Source organism: Nicotiana sylvestris, chromosome 6 (genome assembly GCF_000393655.2).
Source record: "Nicotiana sylvestris chromosome 6, ASM39365v2, whole genome shotgun sequence".
Classification (NCBI taxonomy): domain Eukaryota; kingdom Viridiplantae; phylum Streptophyta; class Magnoliopsida; order Solanales; family Solanaceae; genus Nicotiana; species Nicotiana sylvestris.
The window spans coordinates 85,033,239-85,053,477 of record NC_091062.1 but is presented as its reverse complement, the minus strand read 5'-3'; the positions used below and the strand labels follow the sequence as shown (position 1 = coordinate 85,053,477).

The window sequence follows — 20,239 nt, the reverse complement described above, 5'->3', positions numbered from 1 at the left end:
TAGGCACATCAGTGTCTGTTCCCATGCACAATTTAGCCCTCTGATAAGTCTTTCAAATTCAAAAAACAAAAGCACCATTAATTGTATCCTATAAACTGCTGGTTTTTGTTTGAAATCAAAAGAATGGTATCCAGAGTGGAAGAAGCAATGAACATAAGGCAACAGCAGCAAGAGGTCAAAAATTACCAAGTCCAGAAGTAGATGCAATGCAACAAAGGAAAAACAATTAAGTTCAAGCGGAGCAGTTCCAATGTTGAAGAAGATGGTGCTTCTTCTGCTATTCTCTTGCTTGCTTGTATTGCTTGTGGCTCTTCCCACCTATAGAATATAGATCAACTTGTTAGCCAGCTGATAATTAAATGCACGCATTAATTATTAGTGTTATTATTATTATTGTTGGGTTTATCAAGCTGCCCCATGTATGTTCCAATTATTAGTCATATATGGAATGGTATAAGTACCTTTTCTGGACAAATTATTGCTAGATCTTTGGGTAAAAATTTAGTCCAACTTTTACAACTTTTACAAACGAAAATATTTTGTTAAAAACTGAAAATATTTTTTTTCTGTTTTTACAAAAAAAAATATTTTGTTGAAAAAATGATTTTTGCATTTTTTTTAAAATTTTATAAAAAGAAAATTCTTTAAAAAACTGAAAAATGAAAATATTGTTCGGTTTGTGGGGTTTTTGTAAAACGGGTTGGGTAAAAAAAATGAGTCATTTAATCTGGTGTTGCCACGTGGCACTCCATTCAAAATAGGAGTATTTTTATTCCAAAGTATGACGGTAGGGGTATGGATAACCCAATAGTATAACGAAAGGTACAGGTAAATAATATTTGAAAGTAGGAAGGTATATTTGGCCCTTTTCCGAATTACTAATTACAAGTAAATTTCAATGATGAACACTAATTAGTAATTTCGTAAAAATGATGTTATACTACTTATAATCTGCGATCACAAATGAAACTATCCATATCTACTTGTTTTTCTTTCGAACGAGGAAGATTGGTATTTAGCCAAGATATGATATATTTTTTTTGTTAGCTGTAGTGCAACTTTATTTTATTTAGCGAGGAACCATTTCACTAACAATATAAAAATAATTCAAATCATGTGAGAAAATCATGTGAAAATAGTAAATAATACGACAAAATAATATATAAGTAGCAGAAAGCTAAGCAAGGGGTGGGACAATCTGTTTAACAACCTGCGCATCGGATCATGCATATGGCAGAATCTGTTACTCACATCGACCGCATAGGGCATTTGGACTATCCATTTTAGCAAGTCCAATAATTAGGTACATGCACTAGCTATGTCGTCATTATTTTGAGAACACGTGGATATTGCTTGCTTTACATCCACAAATACGAACTTCAATTTTTTTGTTTCTTTGTCTATCTTGCATTGAGGTCAAACTAAATTCGAATTCGCATCAACAAAGATAATTTCATATGCCGGGTTCGAATTCGAGACCTCTAGTTAAAGATTGATAAATATTTATCACTTTATTACAACCCCTTCTACGATTTTAAGAACATGAATGCAGAATGATCTTTAGGATAAATGTTTGGTTCGATAAAATTTTATGGTGATAACAAGTCGACGAGCACGCTACAATTGTTTTCAACGAGTTTTTATACTTTGAAAATATTCAATAATAACCTTACGGTTTTAAATATTTTCCTGTCACGAACCAATTTCCACCATAGACCGTGATGGCGCATAACGTTGCCGTTAGACAAGTCAACGGTAAACCACCAACACAATCCTCCGTTCATAACACTTTTAAAATCAAGAATTTCATTATTAAAGCAGAATTAAGTTTAGGAAACCATAGTAAAATACTTTCATTGCTAATAAGTATGAAAAAACATTAGCGTAATGATATAAATATTAGGTAAAACCATGATCATCTACTAAAAATCACTAAAATACGGTGTCGCAAGTGCATGAGCATCTAGTATAATATACAAAACCACTACAACTACTGTCTAGAATGAAATAGACAGAAATAGATAAACATAGTGTGGGAAGGAGACTCCGGGTATTGCAGGTCGAAGCATGAAAGACAACTCACTACTAAGTCTCCAGCAAATGCGACTACATGCCTGAATGACCAAGTGAAGTACTTGTCTTAGTACATGCATAGTGCATAAGTATAGTATGCATACGTAAATCAACACATACCTAGTAAGTATCTAGTCTAACCTCGAAGAAATAGTGATGAGGGGCCGACATCAACACTAATGATCCAATAACAGTGTACATAAGTAGACAAGTATGAAACACATCAAATAGAAACGAAACAGATAGATATAAGTAATATGATTTTAGGTAAGAAGAATTGCAAAATCGTCAAATACCATAATCAACCACCCAATGAAACCTACGTCAAGGAAACTCATATGTACGTTGACTCCCTATCGTATATTACGCATGAGTCTGCCGAGGTGAATGTCCTGATCTGAATAGTATTACACAATATCATCGAGGCAAACGACCCAACCCCATAATGATACTTCATAACACTAGCGAGCCGAACAACCTGATCCCATAATAATATTTCATAACTTTTTTGGAGGGGAATGACCCAATATCATAATGATATTTCACAACACTCCCGAGGCGAATGTCCCAATCCCATAGGAATAGAGACCACGAAGATACATGCGAGTCAAGAACACACGGAACTACCGATCACATAACACAACACGAGTATAGTAATGCAAGAGAAAACATTATTGTTACCGATCATCAAATATCCCATAAAATTTCAAAGTAAAGAGGCTCGGTCAATACATAAATTCTACTCTCAATCTCAGTTATAAATTTAAGTACTCAAACAAACAAGTTTAATTCAAGTAGTACAGTTAAGGCATGTTGAAGGTCTAAATCTACCCGAACATAAACATAAATCTAGCTACGCACGTACTCTTGTCACCTCGTGCTTACGTAAAATCCATAACATGTAGAATACATAATTAAAATACCTACATGGATAATTTCCTCTTACAAGATTAGGCAAGAGATTTAACTTGCTTCTAAGCCTACTACTCGGCTCCCACACCTCAGTAGTCACCTCAAATCGACACAGAATAACCCGAAACTAGTCAAAGGACGTACCTACCAATCAATATATGCTTCAAAATTCATAATTTAACTATTAGAGTCAATTCTCAACCCCACTCGGAAAGTCAACAAAAGACAATCCCGGGCCTATGTGCCCAAATTATGAAATTTTGTAATGAAAATATTACCCATGGCATTACAAACTCAAATAAATTATTTACACCGAATGCATAACCAATTTCATAGTCAAATCATATTTTTACCAAATTCTAAATTTCTCAACAAAATCGCAAAATTCTACTGATTTCTATGTTTAAATTCACATCTAATCCATATATTTAACTTATAATATGTAGAAATAACTTACCTTATGATACTTGATTAAAATTCTCCTTCAAAAAGCTCCAAAATCGCCCAAGACAAGAGAAAAATAGGTGAAATGAGCCTAGGTCCAATATTAAAAATCGTATTCTACCTGGGGGTTCTTCATCACGATCGCTAGGGATAAACTTCCCCCGGCCATGAGATCCTTCATTGAGTTCGTGATCCCATGTCACGCTCACGATGCACACTACCCCAACCCTATGCGTTTGCAGTCAACACAGCCGCATTTGCGAAGGCCTAACGTCGGCCAGCCCATCCGTCCTCTTTCTTCTTCGCGTTTGCGATGGGACCTCCATGTACGCGAAGATGAGCTAGGTCCTCTAATGTGTTCGCGTGGACTTCTTCGCATTCACAAAGAACAAAACTTTTCCTCTCCAAAAATCCTTCTTCACGATCGCGGAACACCCTTCCCAATCGTGCAACCTACCAGTACCAACAAAATCTACCAACTTCGACATTGCTCTGGGTGGTCCGAAAGACACCTGAGCTGCTCGGGACCTCGTCCAATTATACCAACAAGTCCATAAATATAAGCCGAACCTATTCGAAGTCTTAGAACCCATAAAATAACATTGAAACTAGGAATCGCACCTCAAAATCAATTAATCAACTTCCAAACTTCAAACGTCTTCCAATGAACTCCAAACATGACAACTCATACTTAGACAAACCGGAATGACACCAAATTTTATGCACAAGTCTACTACTACAAAACTAACCTACTCCCATGGTCGTAGTACCAAACAGGATCCGATAATACCAAAGTTACATTAAGTACAAACTCTAAAACCATCAAAAAGCCAACTTCCGATAATAAGCGACGAAACACTCCCCCTCAACCCAAAACCCTATCTGAACATGCGCCCATGTCCAAATTCACCATACAAATCTATTAGAACCTTCAAATCCCAATTCTGAGGTTATTTACTTGAAGTGTTGACTCAAAGTCAAACATGGCCACTATTATGGAACTAAGTGTTCCAAATTTAATTCGAACCCTTCCAAAACTAAATCAACCATCTCCGCAAGTCATAAATTAGGAAAAGGAGATACATGGGGTCTTAAATAGTTGAATGTGGATCTAGAAAAAATAAAGTGACTGGTCAAGTCGTTACATTCTCTACCTCTTACACAAACGTTCGTCCTTGAATGAGTTTAGATCATACCTAAAGTGCCAAATAAGTGTGGATATCTACTCCAGATTTCTTCCTCGTCCTCCCAAATCACCTCCTCGACTGGATCACCCCTCCACTATTCCTTTATAGCTGAAATCTCCTTGGACCTTAACTCTCAAACATGCATCTCAACAATGGAAACTGGCTCCTTCTCGTAACCCAAGCTCTCATCCATCTGAACTATACTGTAATCCAACACATGGGACCTGTCAGCATGGTACTTCCGAAGCATAGACATGTGGAATACCAGATGAAATCCCGATAGGCTAAAATGCAAAGAAAGCTTGTATAAAATCGAAACAACTCGCTTCGAAATCTCGAATGGACCGATGAACCTCAGACTCAACTTTACCCTCCATCCGAACCTCATGATACCCTTTATCGATGAGACTTTCAAATGTATCTTCTCTCCCACCATAAATGACAAATCGCACGCTTCCTAATCCACAAAACTCTTCTGCTTGGATGTGTTGTGCTGTGCGAAGTCGCTTCTGAATCAACTTTACCTTATCCAAGGCATCATTTACTAAATTAGTACCTTATAACCTAGCCTCGCCATGCTCAAACCAAAGGTTAGGGAAACAACATCGTCGGCCATATAAGGACTCAAACAAGACCATCTTTATACTGGATTGATAGCTATGATTATAACCAAACTTGACCAACACTAAGAATCGATCCCACTGCCCTCCGAAGTCAATCACACATGCTCTGAGCATTTCCTCTAGAATCTGAAATGTCTGCTCCGATTGCGCATCGGTCTGTGGATCAAAGGTTGTGCTAAGCTTTACCAAGGTACCCAACTCACTCTGTACTGCTCTCTAGAAATGCAAAGTGAACTAAGTGCCTCGATCTAAAATAATAGAAATAGGCATGCCATGCAGTCGAACCATCTCCTGGATATAAATTTGGGCTAATCTGTTTGAGGTATATGTACTCATCATCAAAATAAAGTGTGCAGACTTGGTCAGTGTGTCGATAATGACCCAAACAACATCAAATGTCCTCAATGTCTAAGATAAACCAGCCACAAAATCCATAGTGATGCGCTCCCATTTCCAACTATCCAGCCACAAAATCCATACCTGATCTTTGGTGCTTGTACTAACCTGCTGGCAATTCAAACATCTCACCATATACTCAACTATCTCCTTCTTCATTCATCGCCATCAGTAATTGTGCCTCAGGTAGGAACACATAAGCGGCCCTAGAGTCATAGAACACCATCATCCCTGATAGTAACCTCCTTGGCATCACCTCGTAGTACCATATCTCTAAGAACAAACAAGTGCATATCATCATACTGATGAGCCTTAATCCGCTCAAATAAGGAAGACTGAGCCATAACACATGCTAGAAATTTACTTGCTCTGAAATGTCCAGCCTCATAAGTTGGTTAACTAAGGACTAAAATGTCAAAAGACAATGGCCTCTCTTCTGCTGGAATGAACGCAAAACCCATACTCTCGATTTTTCTGCTCAAGGCATCCGCGACCACATTAGCCTTGCTCTGATAATAAAGAATGGTAATATCATAGTCCTTCAGTAACTCAAGCCACATGCGTTACCTCATATTAAAATCCCTCTGCTTAGGTAAATGCTGCAAACTCCAGTGACCAATGTAAACCTGACATGACACTCCATAAAGATAATGCCTCAAGATCATGAGAGCATGAACAATCACAACCAATTGTGCATAGGGTAATTCTTCTTGTGGGCCTTAAACTGAAGTGATGCATATGGAATAACTCACCCCCTTTGCATCAATACACAACCAAACCCAAAACGTGAAATGTCGTAATACACATTGTACATCCCTGAATCGGAAGGCAAAACCAACACTGATGCTGTAGTCAATGTGGTCTTGAGCTTCTAGCTCACCTCACAATCATTAGACCATTTGAACTGTGCACCCTTCTTGGTCAATCTAGTTAAAGGAGATGATATAGAAGAGAAGCTCTCCACAAACCGATGATAATAACCTGCTAGCCCCAAGAAAGTCGTGATCTCAGTGATAAGGACAACTCTAGACTGCCCTCGATCTTCCTTGGATCCACCTTAATACCCTCACCTGACACAACATTTCCCAAGAAAGCAAAAAAATCTAACCAAAACTCGCACTTGAAGAACTTAGCATATAAATTTTGTTCCCTTAAACTCTAAAGCACAATCCTCAAATGTTGCTTATGCTCCTTGATAAGTAGGATTTTAACATGTTTTATACCCATACTTGCCTGCGCTTTGAGTGTAATTTGCTACAAAATAGTACCAAAATGCTTACAGATTGCGCTTGATTGCAGGTTTGAGCTATAAAGTGACAAATCGTCAAAGATCGGCTCAAATCGGAGTGAAACCTGCTCAAGTGTCAAAGATCATTAAAGTAAGGACATTCAGAACTTGGTGTGGACCGCACCATCATGTCATGCGGCCGCACCATAGGAGTTCAGAGACCATGAAACTACAAGTCAAGCTCATGCGGTCGCATCCCACTTCATGCGGCCCGCGTCTCACTCATGCGGCCGCACAATCTTGCTATTCGGTTGCGTCCAAGAAGTTCAGAGAGTGTCATATTCCAGAAGCAAACCACGCGGTCGCGTCCGACTTTAAGCGGCCCGCGTCCCTCTCTATGCGGCCGCACTCTATGGTCACGCGGCCTGCATCAGTGAAGTTCAGAGAAGCTGCCAAAACCATTCATGCGGCCGTACAACAACTTTGTGCGGTCCGCGCCAGTGTTCATGCGGCCGCATTCCAACTTTGTGTGGTCCACATCACCATATTCAAAGAGCAAGATTCAGAGGTCAAGCAACCCAGTGCGGCCGCGTGCCATCTTTGTGCTGTCCGCACTAACCCCGCAGGGGCAGTTTTGTCCAGTTTTTCCAGCCCACTATAAATAGAACATTTTACCATTTTTAGGTTAAGTTGGGTATATCTGATAGCTGTTGCACTCGTGAGACTTATGTTTTGGCCTATCTTGGGCATTTTTAGCTTAGTTTCATCATAGATTATTGTAGTTTGACATTAGTAATTAATTAATATGGTTGCTTCTTCTTCTATTTCTTCAGTTTCTTCTTTAATTATGTCTAGCTAAACCCATTAGCTAGGGTTGTGGCTCAACCCTAGAGTGGGTAATTAATGGGTGCTGCTTCTTAATGATAGATTGATATTGGGAGTTTGTTATTTGGGTTAATTTTATGGTTTAATTAAGGATTGATGGTTGCAAACATTGATTCTAGCTTAGTGGGTCTTGACTCTTCTTGAGAAAGAGAGTCTATGATCCCAAAATTGACCCAACAAGGAATTGGGGTGGACCCATGAGAAATGGTAGTCCCAATTAACGGGTTAAACCTAGAGAGAGTAATCACCCTACTTGAACCCAGTTGCTTGGTTTAATTGGCCTACCCAATTGGTCTCGAGAGAGTCAATTGGGTAAATTCCCTCTCCCTACCGAGAGGTGTGAGAGTGGGTACAATTGTGCAACGGTTATAACCTTGATCCCAAATATGTCAATCTATTATTAGTAGTTTATACCCGTTAGTTAACCACCTAGGTGATGCCACGACCCTAGTGCCTTTCTCTATATTAATCACAACTTAGAACATATCCTTTCAGCATAAATTAGCTTAAATTTGTAGTTGATAATAGTAGTTATTAACAAAACCCCCAAAAACTTTTAGAAGTACAATTAGGAGCAAACACACATTCCTAGTCTGAACAAATACGCAATTCCATTCCAAGATCCCTGTGGAAATTGACCCCGATACCACTATTCGGGTAAAAGTCTTAGCACCCGCTCTTCCTACCGTTGTGTGAGGTTGAGTTTGCTGCGATCAACTTTTTGGCGCCATTGCCGCGGAGTTTTGCGGTGTTGACTATTTGTGTAGCTAGTTTTGTGTTTTGCTTCTCTTTCCTTCTTGTTTACTAATTTTGTTTGTGTCGATCAATCAGGTGCAATGGCTCTTAATGCAAATGACCCTCTCGGCAATGTGATAACGGGGGAGGAGGTAGAGGATCTAAAACAAGATGAGGTCTTACATCAAGTTCCACGGAGGGGACGACATCTCAATATAAATGCAAATGAGAACAACAATATTCCAGACCCTCCTCCGACACCACCGAGAGTGGCTCCCAGAGTTTTACCAAATCAAGGATACGGCAGTGCTATTGTTCCTCCACGAATCCGGGCGGGGAACTTTATAATAACAAATGTTATGCTGACCTTGCTCGAGCAGAGAGGTTATTTCACGGGTGCCTCTGATCAAAATGCCTACAAGCACTTGAAGGGGTTCGTGGATACATGTTGGGGTAGCAAGCAGACAAACGTGTACAAGGATGCGTTGAGATTGAGGCTTTTCCCGTTTTCTCTTCGGGGTAAAGCATTGGATTGGTTAGAAAGGCTCCCAATCATTCTATTACAACATGGGATGAATTGGCGGACAAATTTATTGCCAAGTTCTTCTCTCCAAGTCATATGGAAGCTCTTCGGGATGAAATTCTAGCTTTCAAGCAAGAGCCGATAGAACCTTTGCATGAGATATGGGAAAGATATAGAATGTCGTGCCATTTCATTTACATTATCATGTGAGGATGAGAGTAAAAGCACAAGAGTGATGTTGTGACATTGTTATTATATTATCATATGTCCATGGCATGAATGGTATTTCCGTACAGGCGAGGACGAGAGACATGCATTATATTGTGATATCTTTTCCGTGTGTATATATTCATGCCTTTATCTTGAGATGTTACTGTTGCACCTATGTTTTCTATGTGACTTGTCGTTGTTGTTCTGTCTTTGTCCCCTACTTCAATTGTTGATATATTATCCATGCCTTCTATCTATTTAACTTGCAAATATCATGCTTCAATTCTTGTTTGACGTATCTACATTTATGCCATTTCTCATTTGTTACACTTTCGTGTAAGTCTTCTACCATGTTAGTTTTTCATGTCTTCTATTTGTTTAGCTTATAACGATCATGCTTTCTCTCTTGTTGGTTATATCTACATCTAAGCCTTCTACTATGTTAGTGAAATTTATGTTCTTCTATCTTAATTGCTGTCATTACTTCTATGCCTTCTACCTAGTCTGTTATCGTTGTCTATATGTACTGCCTTGTTCGTTATTACTACCTGTGTATCTCCCACTTTGTTGTTACTATTATTGCCATGTCTTTCACCTAGTTGGCACCGTTATGCGTATGCTCTGTGAGGATGAGATAAATGCACGAAGGGTATTGCCGTGCCATTTAATTTGATATCTTGAGTTCATTTCTCTCACTATGAAAGCTGGATTTACTACCGTAGTTTGATGGTTATTGATTTAAGGAAATAGTGGTTGGTGATGTTGAGAAATATTAACCGTAATTTCTTCTAGTAATCATTTATTGCTTCGCATATTTAATCTTGTACTATCTTCTGTTATGTTACTAGTATTGTTTCTATTATAATTTCACTACACAAGTTATATTAGTCAGTATTTAATTAAAAAGCCTCGTCACCACTTCACCGAAATTAGTCAAGATACTTACTAGGTACATGAGGTCAGTTGTACTCATACTATACTTCTGCACCTTGCGTGTAGATCTTGATACTGATGTTGATGTGTATGGCGGGAGCTGGCATTGAAGAGGTACCTGTGTTCCAGTTACAGCCGTCTCTTGTTCTTAATTGGCAGCTTTAGATTTGTAAATCTGTTTATGTATGTTCTGATCAGATGATGTAATTACTTCGTACCAGCTTTGTAAACTCTAAGTCTTAGAAGGTAATGATTTGTACTACCAATCCTTGGATTGTTGTATAAAACTTCAGTTATTTCATCATTTATTTCTCATTAACCTCAGTTGGATTGTGTTATTGTTAATTGGTTTACCCAGCAGGTTGGGTTATGTGCCATCACGACTAGTTCGATTTTGGGTCTTGACAATAATGCATATACGTGGCTTGCTAAGATTCAAATGTCAACTGTCCAACTTTGAAACAATCGATGCGCATTTCATTCTAAATGCATGTACTCATGTAGAGTTACAGGTGAATCCCCTCTTAGATCTTTGCCCAATTGGATGAATCTCATCTTCGTGCTGCTTGTATGGACCAAAGGAGTTGAATCTCTTTGTTTCCCAAGTTAGAGACTGCAACATTTCCTGCTAGTTCTGTGTCACGTTGACTGAAAAACAAAAGGAGTATTTCAGAAAAGAAAAATAACGAAATCAAGAAAAAGAAAATTTCCTTATTCAATTTATTTGTCTATTTATTTCTAGCTTTGAATTTTGAAGGAAAAGAAAAGTTGCCTTAGAAATAAGGAGTCAATTTCTAAAGAATATTATTATGTGTCCTCCCAATGATACATAATAGTAAACGATAAATTACACTCATCTTGTAGTTAGTATGGTAAGAAACTAAATCTGGGATTATAACAGAAAGAAAGAAAGAAAGAAGAAATGAATTAAGTTGTTGGCTGTTATTGATATGATTCCTCCCTCCTCCCTATATATATTTTATTTTAATAAGTGAAGTGGTAGATGTTGGTTTTTTTTATGTATTTAATGTATTTAACACATAAAAGAGGGTGAATAGAAAATGGAGGGAAATAAAAATTTTGAGTGAAATTAAGTTTTCCCCCTTGACAAAGGGAATATCGGAAGAGGAAGAGGTTTTTTATGGGTATATAAGCAATTACTCTTCTTCTAGCTCTTAAAGAGTTGAGAAGAAGGCAAGCCTCGCGCCGTTGTCGTCGTCGTCGCTCGGCTTCGGATTCGAATTCGGTCAAATGATCGATTGCTTGATTAATTTTTTGGACAAAATTTATTTGTTAATAGTAAAATATTAACAGAAATGTTATTAAATATTTATTTTAATAACAGAATATTAATATTAAAATAAATTTTAATATTAAATCCTCCAATCCGTTTTTCTGTTTTGGTAACAGAAAATTAACTACCCTATTCAATTTTCCCTCTTTATTGTTGAGTAAATAATCATTTATGTAATGACATTTATGATGTGACCGTTTTGCATAAACAACCATTCTGAAGAGTTGCGCCTCTTCAGATTTCAGCCCAACTTTGGCTATAAATACAAGGCTATTCTGCTCAGAATTTCAATACAATTTTCTGAGTTTCTCCTCCTTCTTCTGCATACTTTTAGCATCAAACAAAGCAACAGTAAGTGTGATTTGCTATTGAACTTTGTGTTCGCTGAAACACTAGGGTTTGAAGTACTACTACACCAGTGTGTAATTCATTCTATCCTGGGAGAAAATAATCCATACACTTTACTAACAAGTTTAAGGAATTTATATATTTTCTGTATTTGTACTTACTGTTTCTGGAGAGTAAAACCTTTGTGGTTTTGTACTCTATTGGAGATTAAAATCTACGTGATTTTAACGTTTGTGTCATTCTTTTATAGATATGACTAATAATAATGTGAATCAAGCTGTTCCAATGCCTCAACGAGCCGAACAAGACCGGCAGCATTGACACCGGCAGAGAAACCTGGAAAATTTTTCGGGATTGATTTCAAGCGCTGGCAGCAAAAGATGTTCTTCTACTTGACTACTCTAAGTTTCCAGAAGTTTATCAAGGAAGATGTTTCTGTGCTGGCCGATGAAACTTCAGAAACTGAACGCTTTCTCGTGATTGAGGCGTGGAAGCATTCAGATTTTTTGTACAAGAATTATATTCTAAGTGGGTTGGAGGATGCTTTGTATAACGTCTACAATGGCGTAGAAGCGTCAAAAGAACTGTGGACTCCGCTTGAAAATAAATACAAAACCGATGATGTCGGGTTAAAGAAGTTCGTTGCTGCAAAATTTTTGGACTACAAAATGGTAGGTAGCAAGTCTGTTATTACCCAAGTCCAGGAATTGCAAGTGATTATTCACGATCTCCTTGCTGAAGGTATAAATCAAATTAATGTTGATGTTGAAAATAGTAATCTTAGTATTTTTACTAACAGAAATTTCATTGAAGGTCTTGTCATCAATGAAGCATTCCAAGTAGTAGCAATGATTGAGAAGTTTCCTCATTTGTAGAAGGACTTCAAAAACTACTTGAAACACAAACGCAAGGAGATGTCCCTTGAAGATCTCATTGTTCAGTTGAGAATCGAAGAGGACAACAAAGCTGCTGAAAAGAGAGGCCACGAAAGTTCAACAATCATGGGAGCAAATATTGTTGAAGAGAATAAAAAGAGGAAGAAGGCTTCTGGACCGAAATACAACCCAAGCAAGAAGCGGTTCAGTGGAAACTGCTACAACTGTGGAAAAACTGGACATAAATCTACGTAATGTCGTGCTCCGAAGAAAGACAATAAGAAGGGTCAAGCAAACATGATTGAAAAACATGATGATGTTGATGACTTGTGTGTCATGCTTTCCGAGTGCAATTTGGTGGGCAATCCTAAAGAGTGGTGGATTGATTCTGGAGCCACTCGCCATGTGTTGTGCTATTAGAGAAGCTTTTTCTACTTATGCTCATGTTGGATCCGATGAGACGATTTCTATGGAAAATGCTGCAAAGGCCAAGATTGAAGGATGTGGGAAGATATTTCTCAAAATGACTTCCGGCAAAGTGGTGACTTTGAACAACGTCCTTCATGTTCCTGAGATTAGGAAGAATTTAGTCTCTACTGGACTTCTTGTTAAGAATGGTTTTAAATGTGTTTTTGTTTCCGATAAGGTTGTAATAAGTAAGAATGAAATGTTTGTAGGAAAAGGTTACATCACTGAGGGCCTTTTCAAGCTGAATGTAATGGTTGTTGAAAATAATAATAAAATTTCAGCTTTGTCTTACGTACTTGAGTCAAATAAACTATGGAATATACGTTTGGGTCATGTTAATTATAAAACCTTGCGGAAAATGATTAATTTGGAAGTATTGCCTAAGTTTGAATGTGATAAATCAAAATGTCAAGTATGTGTGGAATCTAAGTTTGTTAAACATCCTTATAAGTTAGTTGAAAGGCATTCAAATCCATTAGACTTAATTCACACAAATATTTGTGACATGAAGTCAATACCATCTCGCGGTGGAAAGAAGTATTTCATAACTTTTATTGACGATAGTACACAATATTGCTATGTTTACTTACTTAATAGTAAAGATGAAGCAATAAATTCAAGCAATACAAAAATGAAGTTGAAACACAACTTAACAAGAAAATCAAAATGATAAGAAGTGATAGGGGTGGTGAATATGAATCTCTTTTTGAACAAATATGTTTAGAATATGGAATTATTCATCAAACAACGGCCCCTTACACGCCCTAATCCAATGGAATTGCAGAAAGAAAGAATCGTTCATTAAAGGAGATGATGAACGCATTATTGATAAGTTCTGGCTTGCCACAGAACTTGTGGGGGGAAGCCGTTCTTATGGCTAGCCGAATACTAAATCGAGTACCCCATAGCAAAATACAATCCATTCCATATGAAAAATGGAAACGAAGGAAGACCAACTTGAATTATTTTAAAGTGTAGGGGTGTTTGGCAAAAGTGCAAGTTCCTAAACCCAAAAGGGTAAAAATAGGACCGAAAACTGTTGATTGTGTTTTCATAGTATATGAAACTAATAGTAAAGCATATCGATTTCTTGTTCATAAATCAAAAAATCCCGGCATTCATAATAATACGGTTATAGAATCAGATAATGTTGAGTTCTTTGAAAATATATATCCGTATAAAAATGAATGTCAGTCGATTGGTGAAGGATCTAAATGACCTCGGGAAGTAACAAAAGAAAGTACACTTAACCAGGAGGATCCAAGACGTAGTAAACTTCAAAGAACGTCTACTTCATTTGGACTAGATTTTGTGACTTTCTTATTGGAAAATGAGCCTCAAAATTTAAAGAAGCTATGTTTTCTTCGGAATTATTATTATGGAAAGAGGCAGTCAATAGTGAAATAGAATCCATATTGAACAACCATATATGGGAATTGGTTGATCTTCCTTCTGGAAATAAACCGTTGGGTTCTAAATGGATCTTTAAGAGGAAAATGAAAGATGACGGCACTATTGACAAATATAAGGCAAAACTTGTGGTCAAAGGGTATAAACAACGAGAAGGTCTTGACTATTTTGATACATATTCTCTAGTTACAAGAATTACGTCCATACGAATGTTAGTAGTGTTGGCTGCAGTTTATGGTCTTGAAATTCATCAAATGGATGTTAAGACGGCCTTCTTAAATGGAGAGTTGGAGGAAGAAATCTACATGGAATAACCTGAAGGGTTTATGGTTCCAGGTAAATAAAAGAAGGTCTGTAGACTTGTTAAGTCCCTTTATGGATTAAAACAAGCACCCAAACAATGACATGCGAAATTTAACCAAACAATGTTGTCAAATGGGTTTAAGATAAATGAATGTGATAAATGTGTATACATTAAAAATGTTCCAAATCACATAGTCATTGTTTGCTTATATGTGAATGATATGCTCATAATGAGTAATGACATTGCCAACATAAATGCTACTAAGCGTATGCTATCTAGCATGTTTGATATGAAAGACTTGGGAGTTGCTGATTTAATTCTGGGGATTAAGATCCATAAGACTCCTCAAGGTCTGGCATTGTCACAATCTCATTATATTAAGACAGTGCTTGAAAAGTTCAAGTACTTAGGGTTTAAAGTTGCAAAGACTCCAATTGATATGAATCTTGCATTAGCAAAGAACAAAGGCCAAAGCATATCACAATTGGATTATGCTCGTGTGTTGGGATGCTTAATGTACATCATGAATTGTACACGACTAGATATAGCTTGTGCTATAAGTAAATTGAGTCGATACACGAGCAATCTTGGTCAATCTCATTGGATGACAATGAAACGAGTTTTATGGTATTTAGTAAATATCCAAGACTTTGCTTTGCACTACAGTAAATATCCTACGGTCATTGAGGGATACTGTGATGCAAATTGGATCACCTGATCAATTGATTCCAAGTCCACAAGTGGATATATATTCACTATTGGTGGAGGAGCGGTATCTTAAAAGTCGTCCAAACAAACATGTATTGCCCGCTCTACAATGGAGGCTGAATTCATAGCCTTAGATAAAGCCGGTGAAGAAGTTGAATGGCTCCGGAATTTCTTGAAAGATATTCCATTTTGGCCCAAACAGTTGGCACCAATATGCATATATTGCGATAGTCAAGCGGGAATTAAAAGGGCTGGTAGCATTATGTATAACGGTAAATCTCGTCTTATACGACGAAGACATAAAATCATTAGACAATTACTCTCTAGAGGAATTATCACGATTGACTATGTAAAGTCAAGTGATAATGTGTCGGATCCACTTACAAAAGGCCTAACTAGAGAGGTAGTTGAGAAATCATCAAGGGGAATAAGACTGTGGCCGAGAACAAGTCATAGTGGCGATAACTCTACCTAGAAGACTGGAGATCCCAAGATCTAGGTTCAAGGAGATCAAACAAAGTCATTAATGACTGTTCAACATTGTCAACAAAACTTTTGGTCCATTCTCGTGATGAGACAATGTTTAGAACCAAGGATAAAACATTAAGGTTTTTTAATGATTTCTAAATTTGATACGGGGTATATCAAATAGTGTATCTACGGGATGACACGTTTAGAAATCACCTATGTAAGTGTGAAGTGTTAGCCGCTTCAAGGAGAACTTTGTAAGGCCAGTTCTCTACGCACTTATGAAACCAGGCAGTGTTCATGGCTGAAACGAACAAAATAATGAGAACCAAAGGCGGTTAAGGGTTGGTTGTGTGACTTGTGGTTGTCTAGGTATACACCAAAGTTCGACGGTTCAAAGATATCAAATCTATCGATTGATCGAGTATATCCGACATAAGTTCACTACCGAAAGTTCAAAGGGAAACCTACTTATCCAGATGCAATTAATCCTTGCTTGTGAATCACAAGTTTTTCATGTATACTTCCGTGATATAGCCATTCCCCATTTATGTGCGGGGTTGTTGGGGTTTTTTATGTATTTAATGTATTTAACACATAAAAGAGGGTGAATGAAAAATGGAGGGAAATAAAATTTTTGAGTGAAATTTTAAGTTTCCTCCCTTGGCAAAGGGACATTGTCCCATATTGGAAGTGGAAGAGGTTTTTATGGGTATATAAGCAATTGCTCTTCTTCTAGCTCTTAAAGAGTTGAGAAGAAGGCAAGCCTTGCGCCGTCGTCGTCGCTCGCTCGCTCGGCTCGGATTCGGCTTCGGCTTCGGCTTTGGATTTGGATTTGGTCAAATGATCAATTGATTGATTAATTTTTGGACCAAATTTATTTGTTAATAGTAAAATATTAACAGAAATGTTATTAAATATTTGTTTTAATAACAGAATATTAATATTAAAATAAATATTAATATTAAATCCTCCAATCCGTTTTTCTATTTTGGTAACAGAAAATTAACTACCCTCTTCAATTTTTCCTCTTTATTGTTAAGTAAATAGCCATTTATGTAATGACATTTATGCTGTGGCCGTTTTGCATAAACAGCCATTCTGAAGAGTTGCACCTCTTCAGATTTCAGCCCAACTTTGGCTATACAAGGCTAATTCTGCTCAGAATTTCAATACGATTTTCTGAGTTTCTCCTCCTTCTTCTGCATATATACTTTTAGCATCAAACATAGCAACAGTAAGTGTGATTTGCTATTGAACTTTGTATTCGCTGAAACACTGGGGTTTGAAATACCACTACACCAGTGTGTAATTCGTTCTATCCTGGGAGGAAATAATCCATAACCTTGGGTACTAGGAGGGGATTAAATTCATTAAGGAAACACTGTGAATTCAGTGGGCTCGAATTGATTTTCTGTTATTTCGTTGTTCATTTTTGTTTCCATAATTATTTTACAAATACAGTTTATAACCGTAGATTCGTAGTAATGATTGCTATTCCAAACGCAATAACCGTGGCCATGATACACTTTACCTTTTCCAACTTCCTTCTTTGTACTTTTTGCTAGGTTGGTCTTGGTTGGAGAAGGTTTAAATTGTGCCTCTTAAATAAACTTTCCAGGACGCTTTACATAATGTTGAGAATACGTTTATACAAATTGTTTTACTAAAACATTACCAAATAATCCACGTACTAGCTAGTTTCCTACCGAAAATAGCAAAGGGTAAACAGTACATTCATACACATAGGTATTTATTTATTTATTCAAACAAACATGTTTAGATGTTGTGGAAGGCCCAAAATCTAATAATTTATTATATAGATATATATCAAATATTTTATTGGTCAATGAAGCATGGGAGGAGAACAATGAGTTCTTACTTTCAAATCCTATGGAGGGCAAAAAGTATATCTAATTTCTTCTCATTTGTCTAAGTTAGTATGGTAGCTACGAGTTCAATTGAAGCCATAACTTTTGATACGGAGTAGAAATTTATGTATAAAAATTCATTAAAGTTGTAAAAATAATAAATTTGAACTCATAACTTTAAAAATATAATGAGTTCAATGTTAAAAATCTTAAAATTTGAACCCATAAACTTTAAATCCTGAATCCATCTCTGACACCATCATATATATATATATATATATATATCACTCCCCTCTACTTTAATAACCATCCACCTTCATTATTGCACATTGGCAGTTAGTGGCTACTGAGGCTCTATAAAAAGTAGGCACATCAGTGTCTGTTCCCATGCACACTTTAGCCCTCTGCTAAGTCTTTCAAATTCAAAAAACAAAAGCACCATTAGTTGTATCCTATAAACTGCTGGTTTTTGTTTGAAATCAAACGAATGGTATCCAGAGTGGAAGAAGCAATGAACATAAGGCAACAGCAGCAAGAGGTCAAAAATTACCAAGTCCAGAAGCAGATGCAATGCAACAAAGGAAAAACAATTAAGTTCAAGCGGAGCAGTTCCAATGTTGAAGAAGATGGTGCTTCTTCTGCTATTCTCTTGCTTGCTTGTATTGCCTGTGCCTCTTCCCACATATAGAATATAGATCAACTTGTTAGCCAGCTGATAATTAAATGCACGCATTAATTATTAGTGTTATTATTATTATTATTAGGTTTATCAAGCTGCCCCATGTATGTTCCAACTATTAGTCATATATGGAATGGTATAAGTACCTTTTCTGGACAAATTATTGCTAGATCTTTGGGTAAAAATTTAGTCCAACTTTTACAACTTTTACAAACGAAAATATTTTGTTAAAAACTGAAAATATTTTTTTCTGTTTTTACAAAAAAAAATATTTTGTTGAAAAAATGATTTTTGCATTTTTTTTAAAATTTTATAAAAAGAAAATTCTTTAAAAAACTGAAAAATGAAAATATGGTTTGGTTTGTGGGGTTTTTGTAAAACGGGTTGGGTAAAAAAAAAAAGAAATGAGTTATTTAATCTGGTGCTGCCACGTGGCACTCCATTCAAAATAGGAGTATTTTTATTCCAAAGTATGACGGTAGGGGTATGGATAACCCAATAGTATAACGAAAGGTACATGTAAACAATATTTGAAAGTAGGAAGGTATATTTGGCCCTTTTCCGAATTACTAATTACAAGTAAATTTCAATGATGAACACTAATTAGTAATTTCGTAAAAATGATGTTATACTACTTATAATCTGCGATCACAAATGAAACTACCCATATCTACTTGTTTTTTCTTTCGAACGAGGAAGATTGGTATTTAGCCAAGATATGATATATTTTTTTTGTTAGCTGTAGTGCAACTTTATTTTATTTAGCGAGGAACCATTTCACTAACAATATAAAAATAATTCAAATCATGTGAGAAAATCATGTGAAAATAGCAAATAATATATAAGTAGCAGAAAGCTAAGCAAGGGGCGGGACAATCTGTTTAACAACCTGCGCATCGGATCATGCATATGGCAGAATCTGTTACTCACATCGACCGCATAGGGCATTGGGACTATCCATTTTAGCAAGTCCAATAATTAGGTACATGCACTAGCTATGTCGTCATTATTTTGAGAACAAGTGGATATTGCTTGCTTTACATCCACAAATACGAACTACAATTTTTTTGTTTCTTTGTCTGATCTTGCATTGAGGTCAAACTAAATTCGAATTCGCATCAACAAAGATAATTTCATATGCCGGGTTCGAATTCGAGACCTCTAGTTAAAGATTGATAAATATTTATCACTTTATTACAACCCCTTCTACGATTTTAAGAACATGAATGCAGAATGATCTTTAGGATAAATGTTTGGTTCGATAAAATTTTATGGTGATAACAAGTCGACGAGCACGCTACAATTATTTTCAACGAGTTTTTATACTTTGAAAATATTCAATAATAACCTTACGGTTTTAAATATTTTCCTGTCACGAACCAATTTCCACCATAGACCGTGATGGCGCATAACGTTGCCTTTAGACAAGTCAACGGTAAACCACCAACACAATCCTCCGTTCATAACACTTTTAAAATCAAGAATTTCATTATTAAAGCAGAATTAAGTTTAGGAAACCATATTAAAATACTTTCATTACTAATAAGTATGAAAAAACATTAGCGTAATGATATAAATATTAGGTAAAACCATGATCATCTACTAAAAATCCCTAAAATACGGTGTCGCAAGTGCATGAGCATCTAGTATACTATACAAAACCAC

General features: G+C 36.6%; 1 protein-coding gene across 1 annotated transcript; it reads left to right on the top strand.

Annotated features, from left to right (window-relative positions):
- The first annotated feature begins 18,382 nt into the window (after nt 1-18,382).
- LOC138870179 (uncharacterized) lies at nt 18,383-18,583 on the top strand. The gene has a single exon (XM_070147965.1). It carries the CDS (start codon nt 18,383-18,385, stop codon nt 18,581-18,583), a length of 201 nt encoding a protein of 66 aa, XP_070004066.1.
- The last annotated feature ends 1,656 nt before the right edge of the window (nt 18,584-20,239 follow it).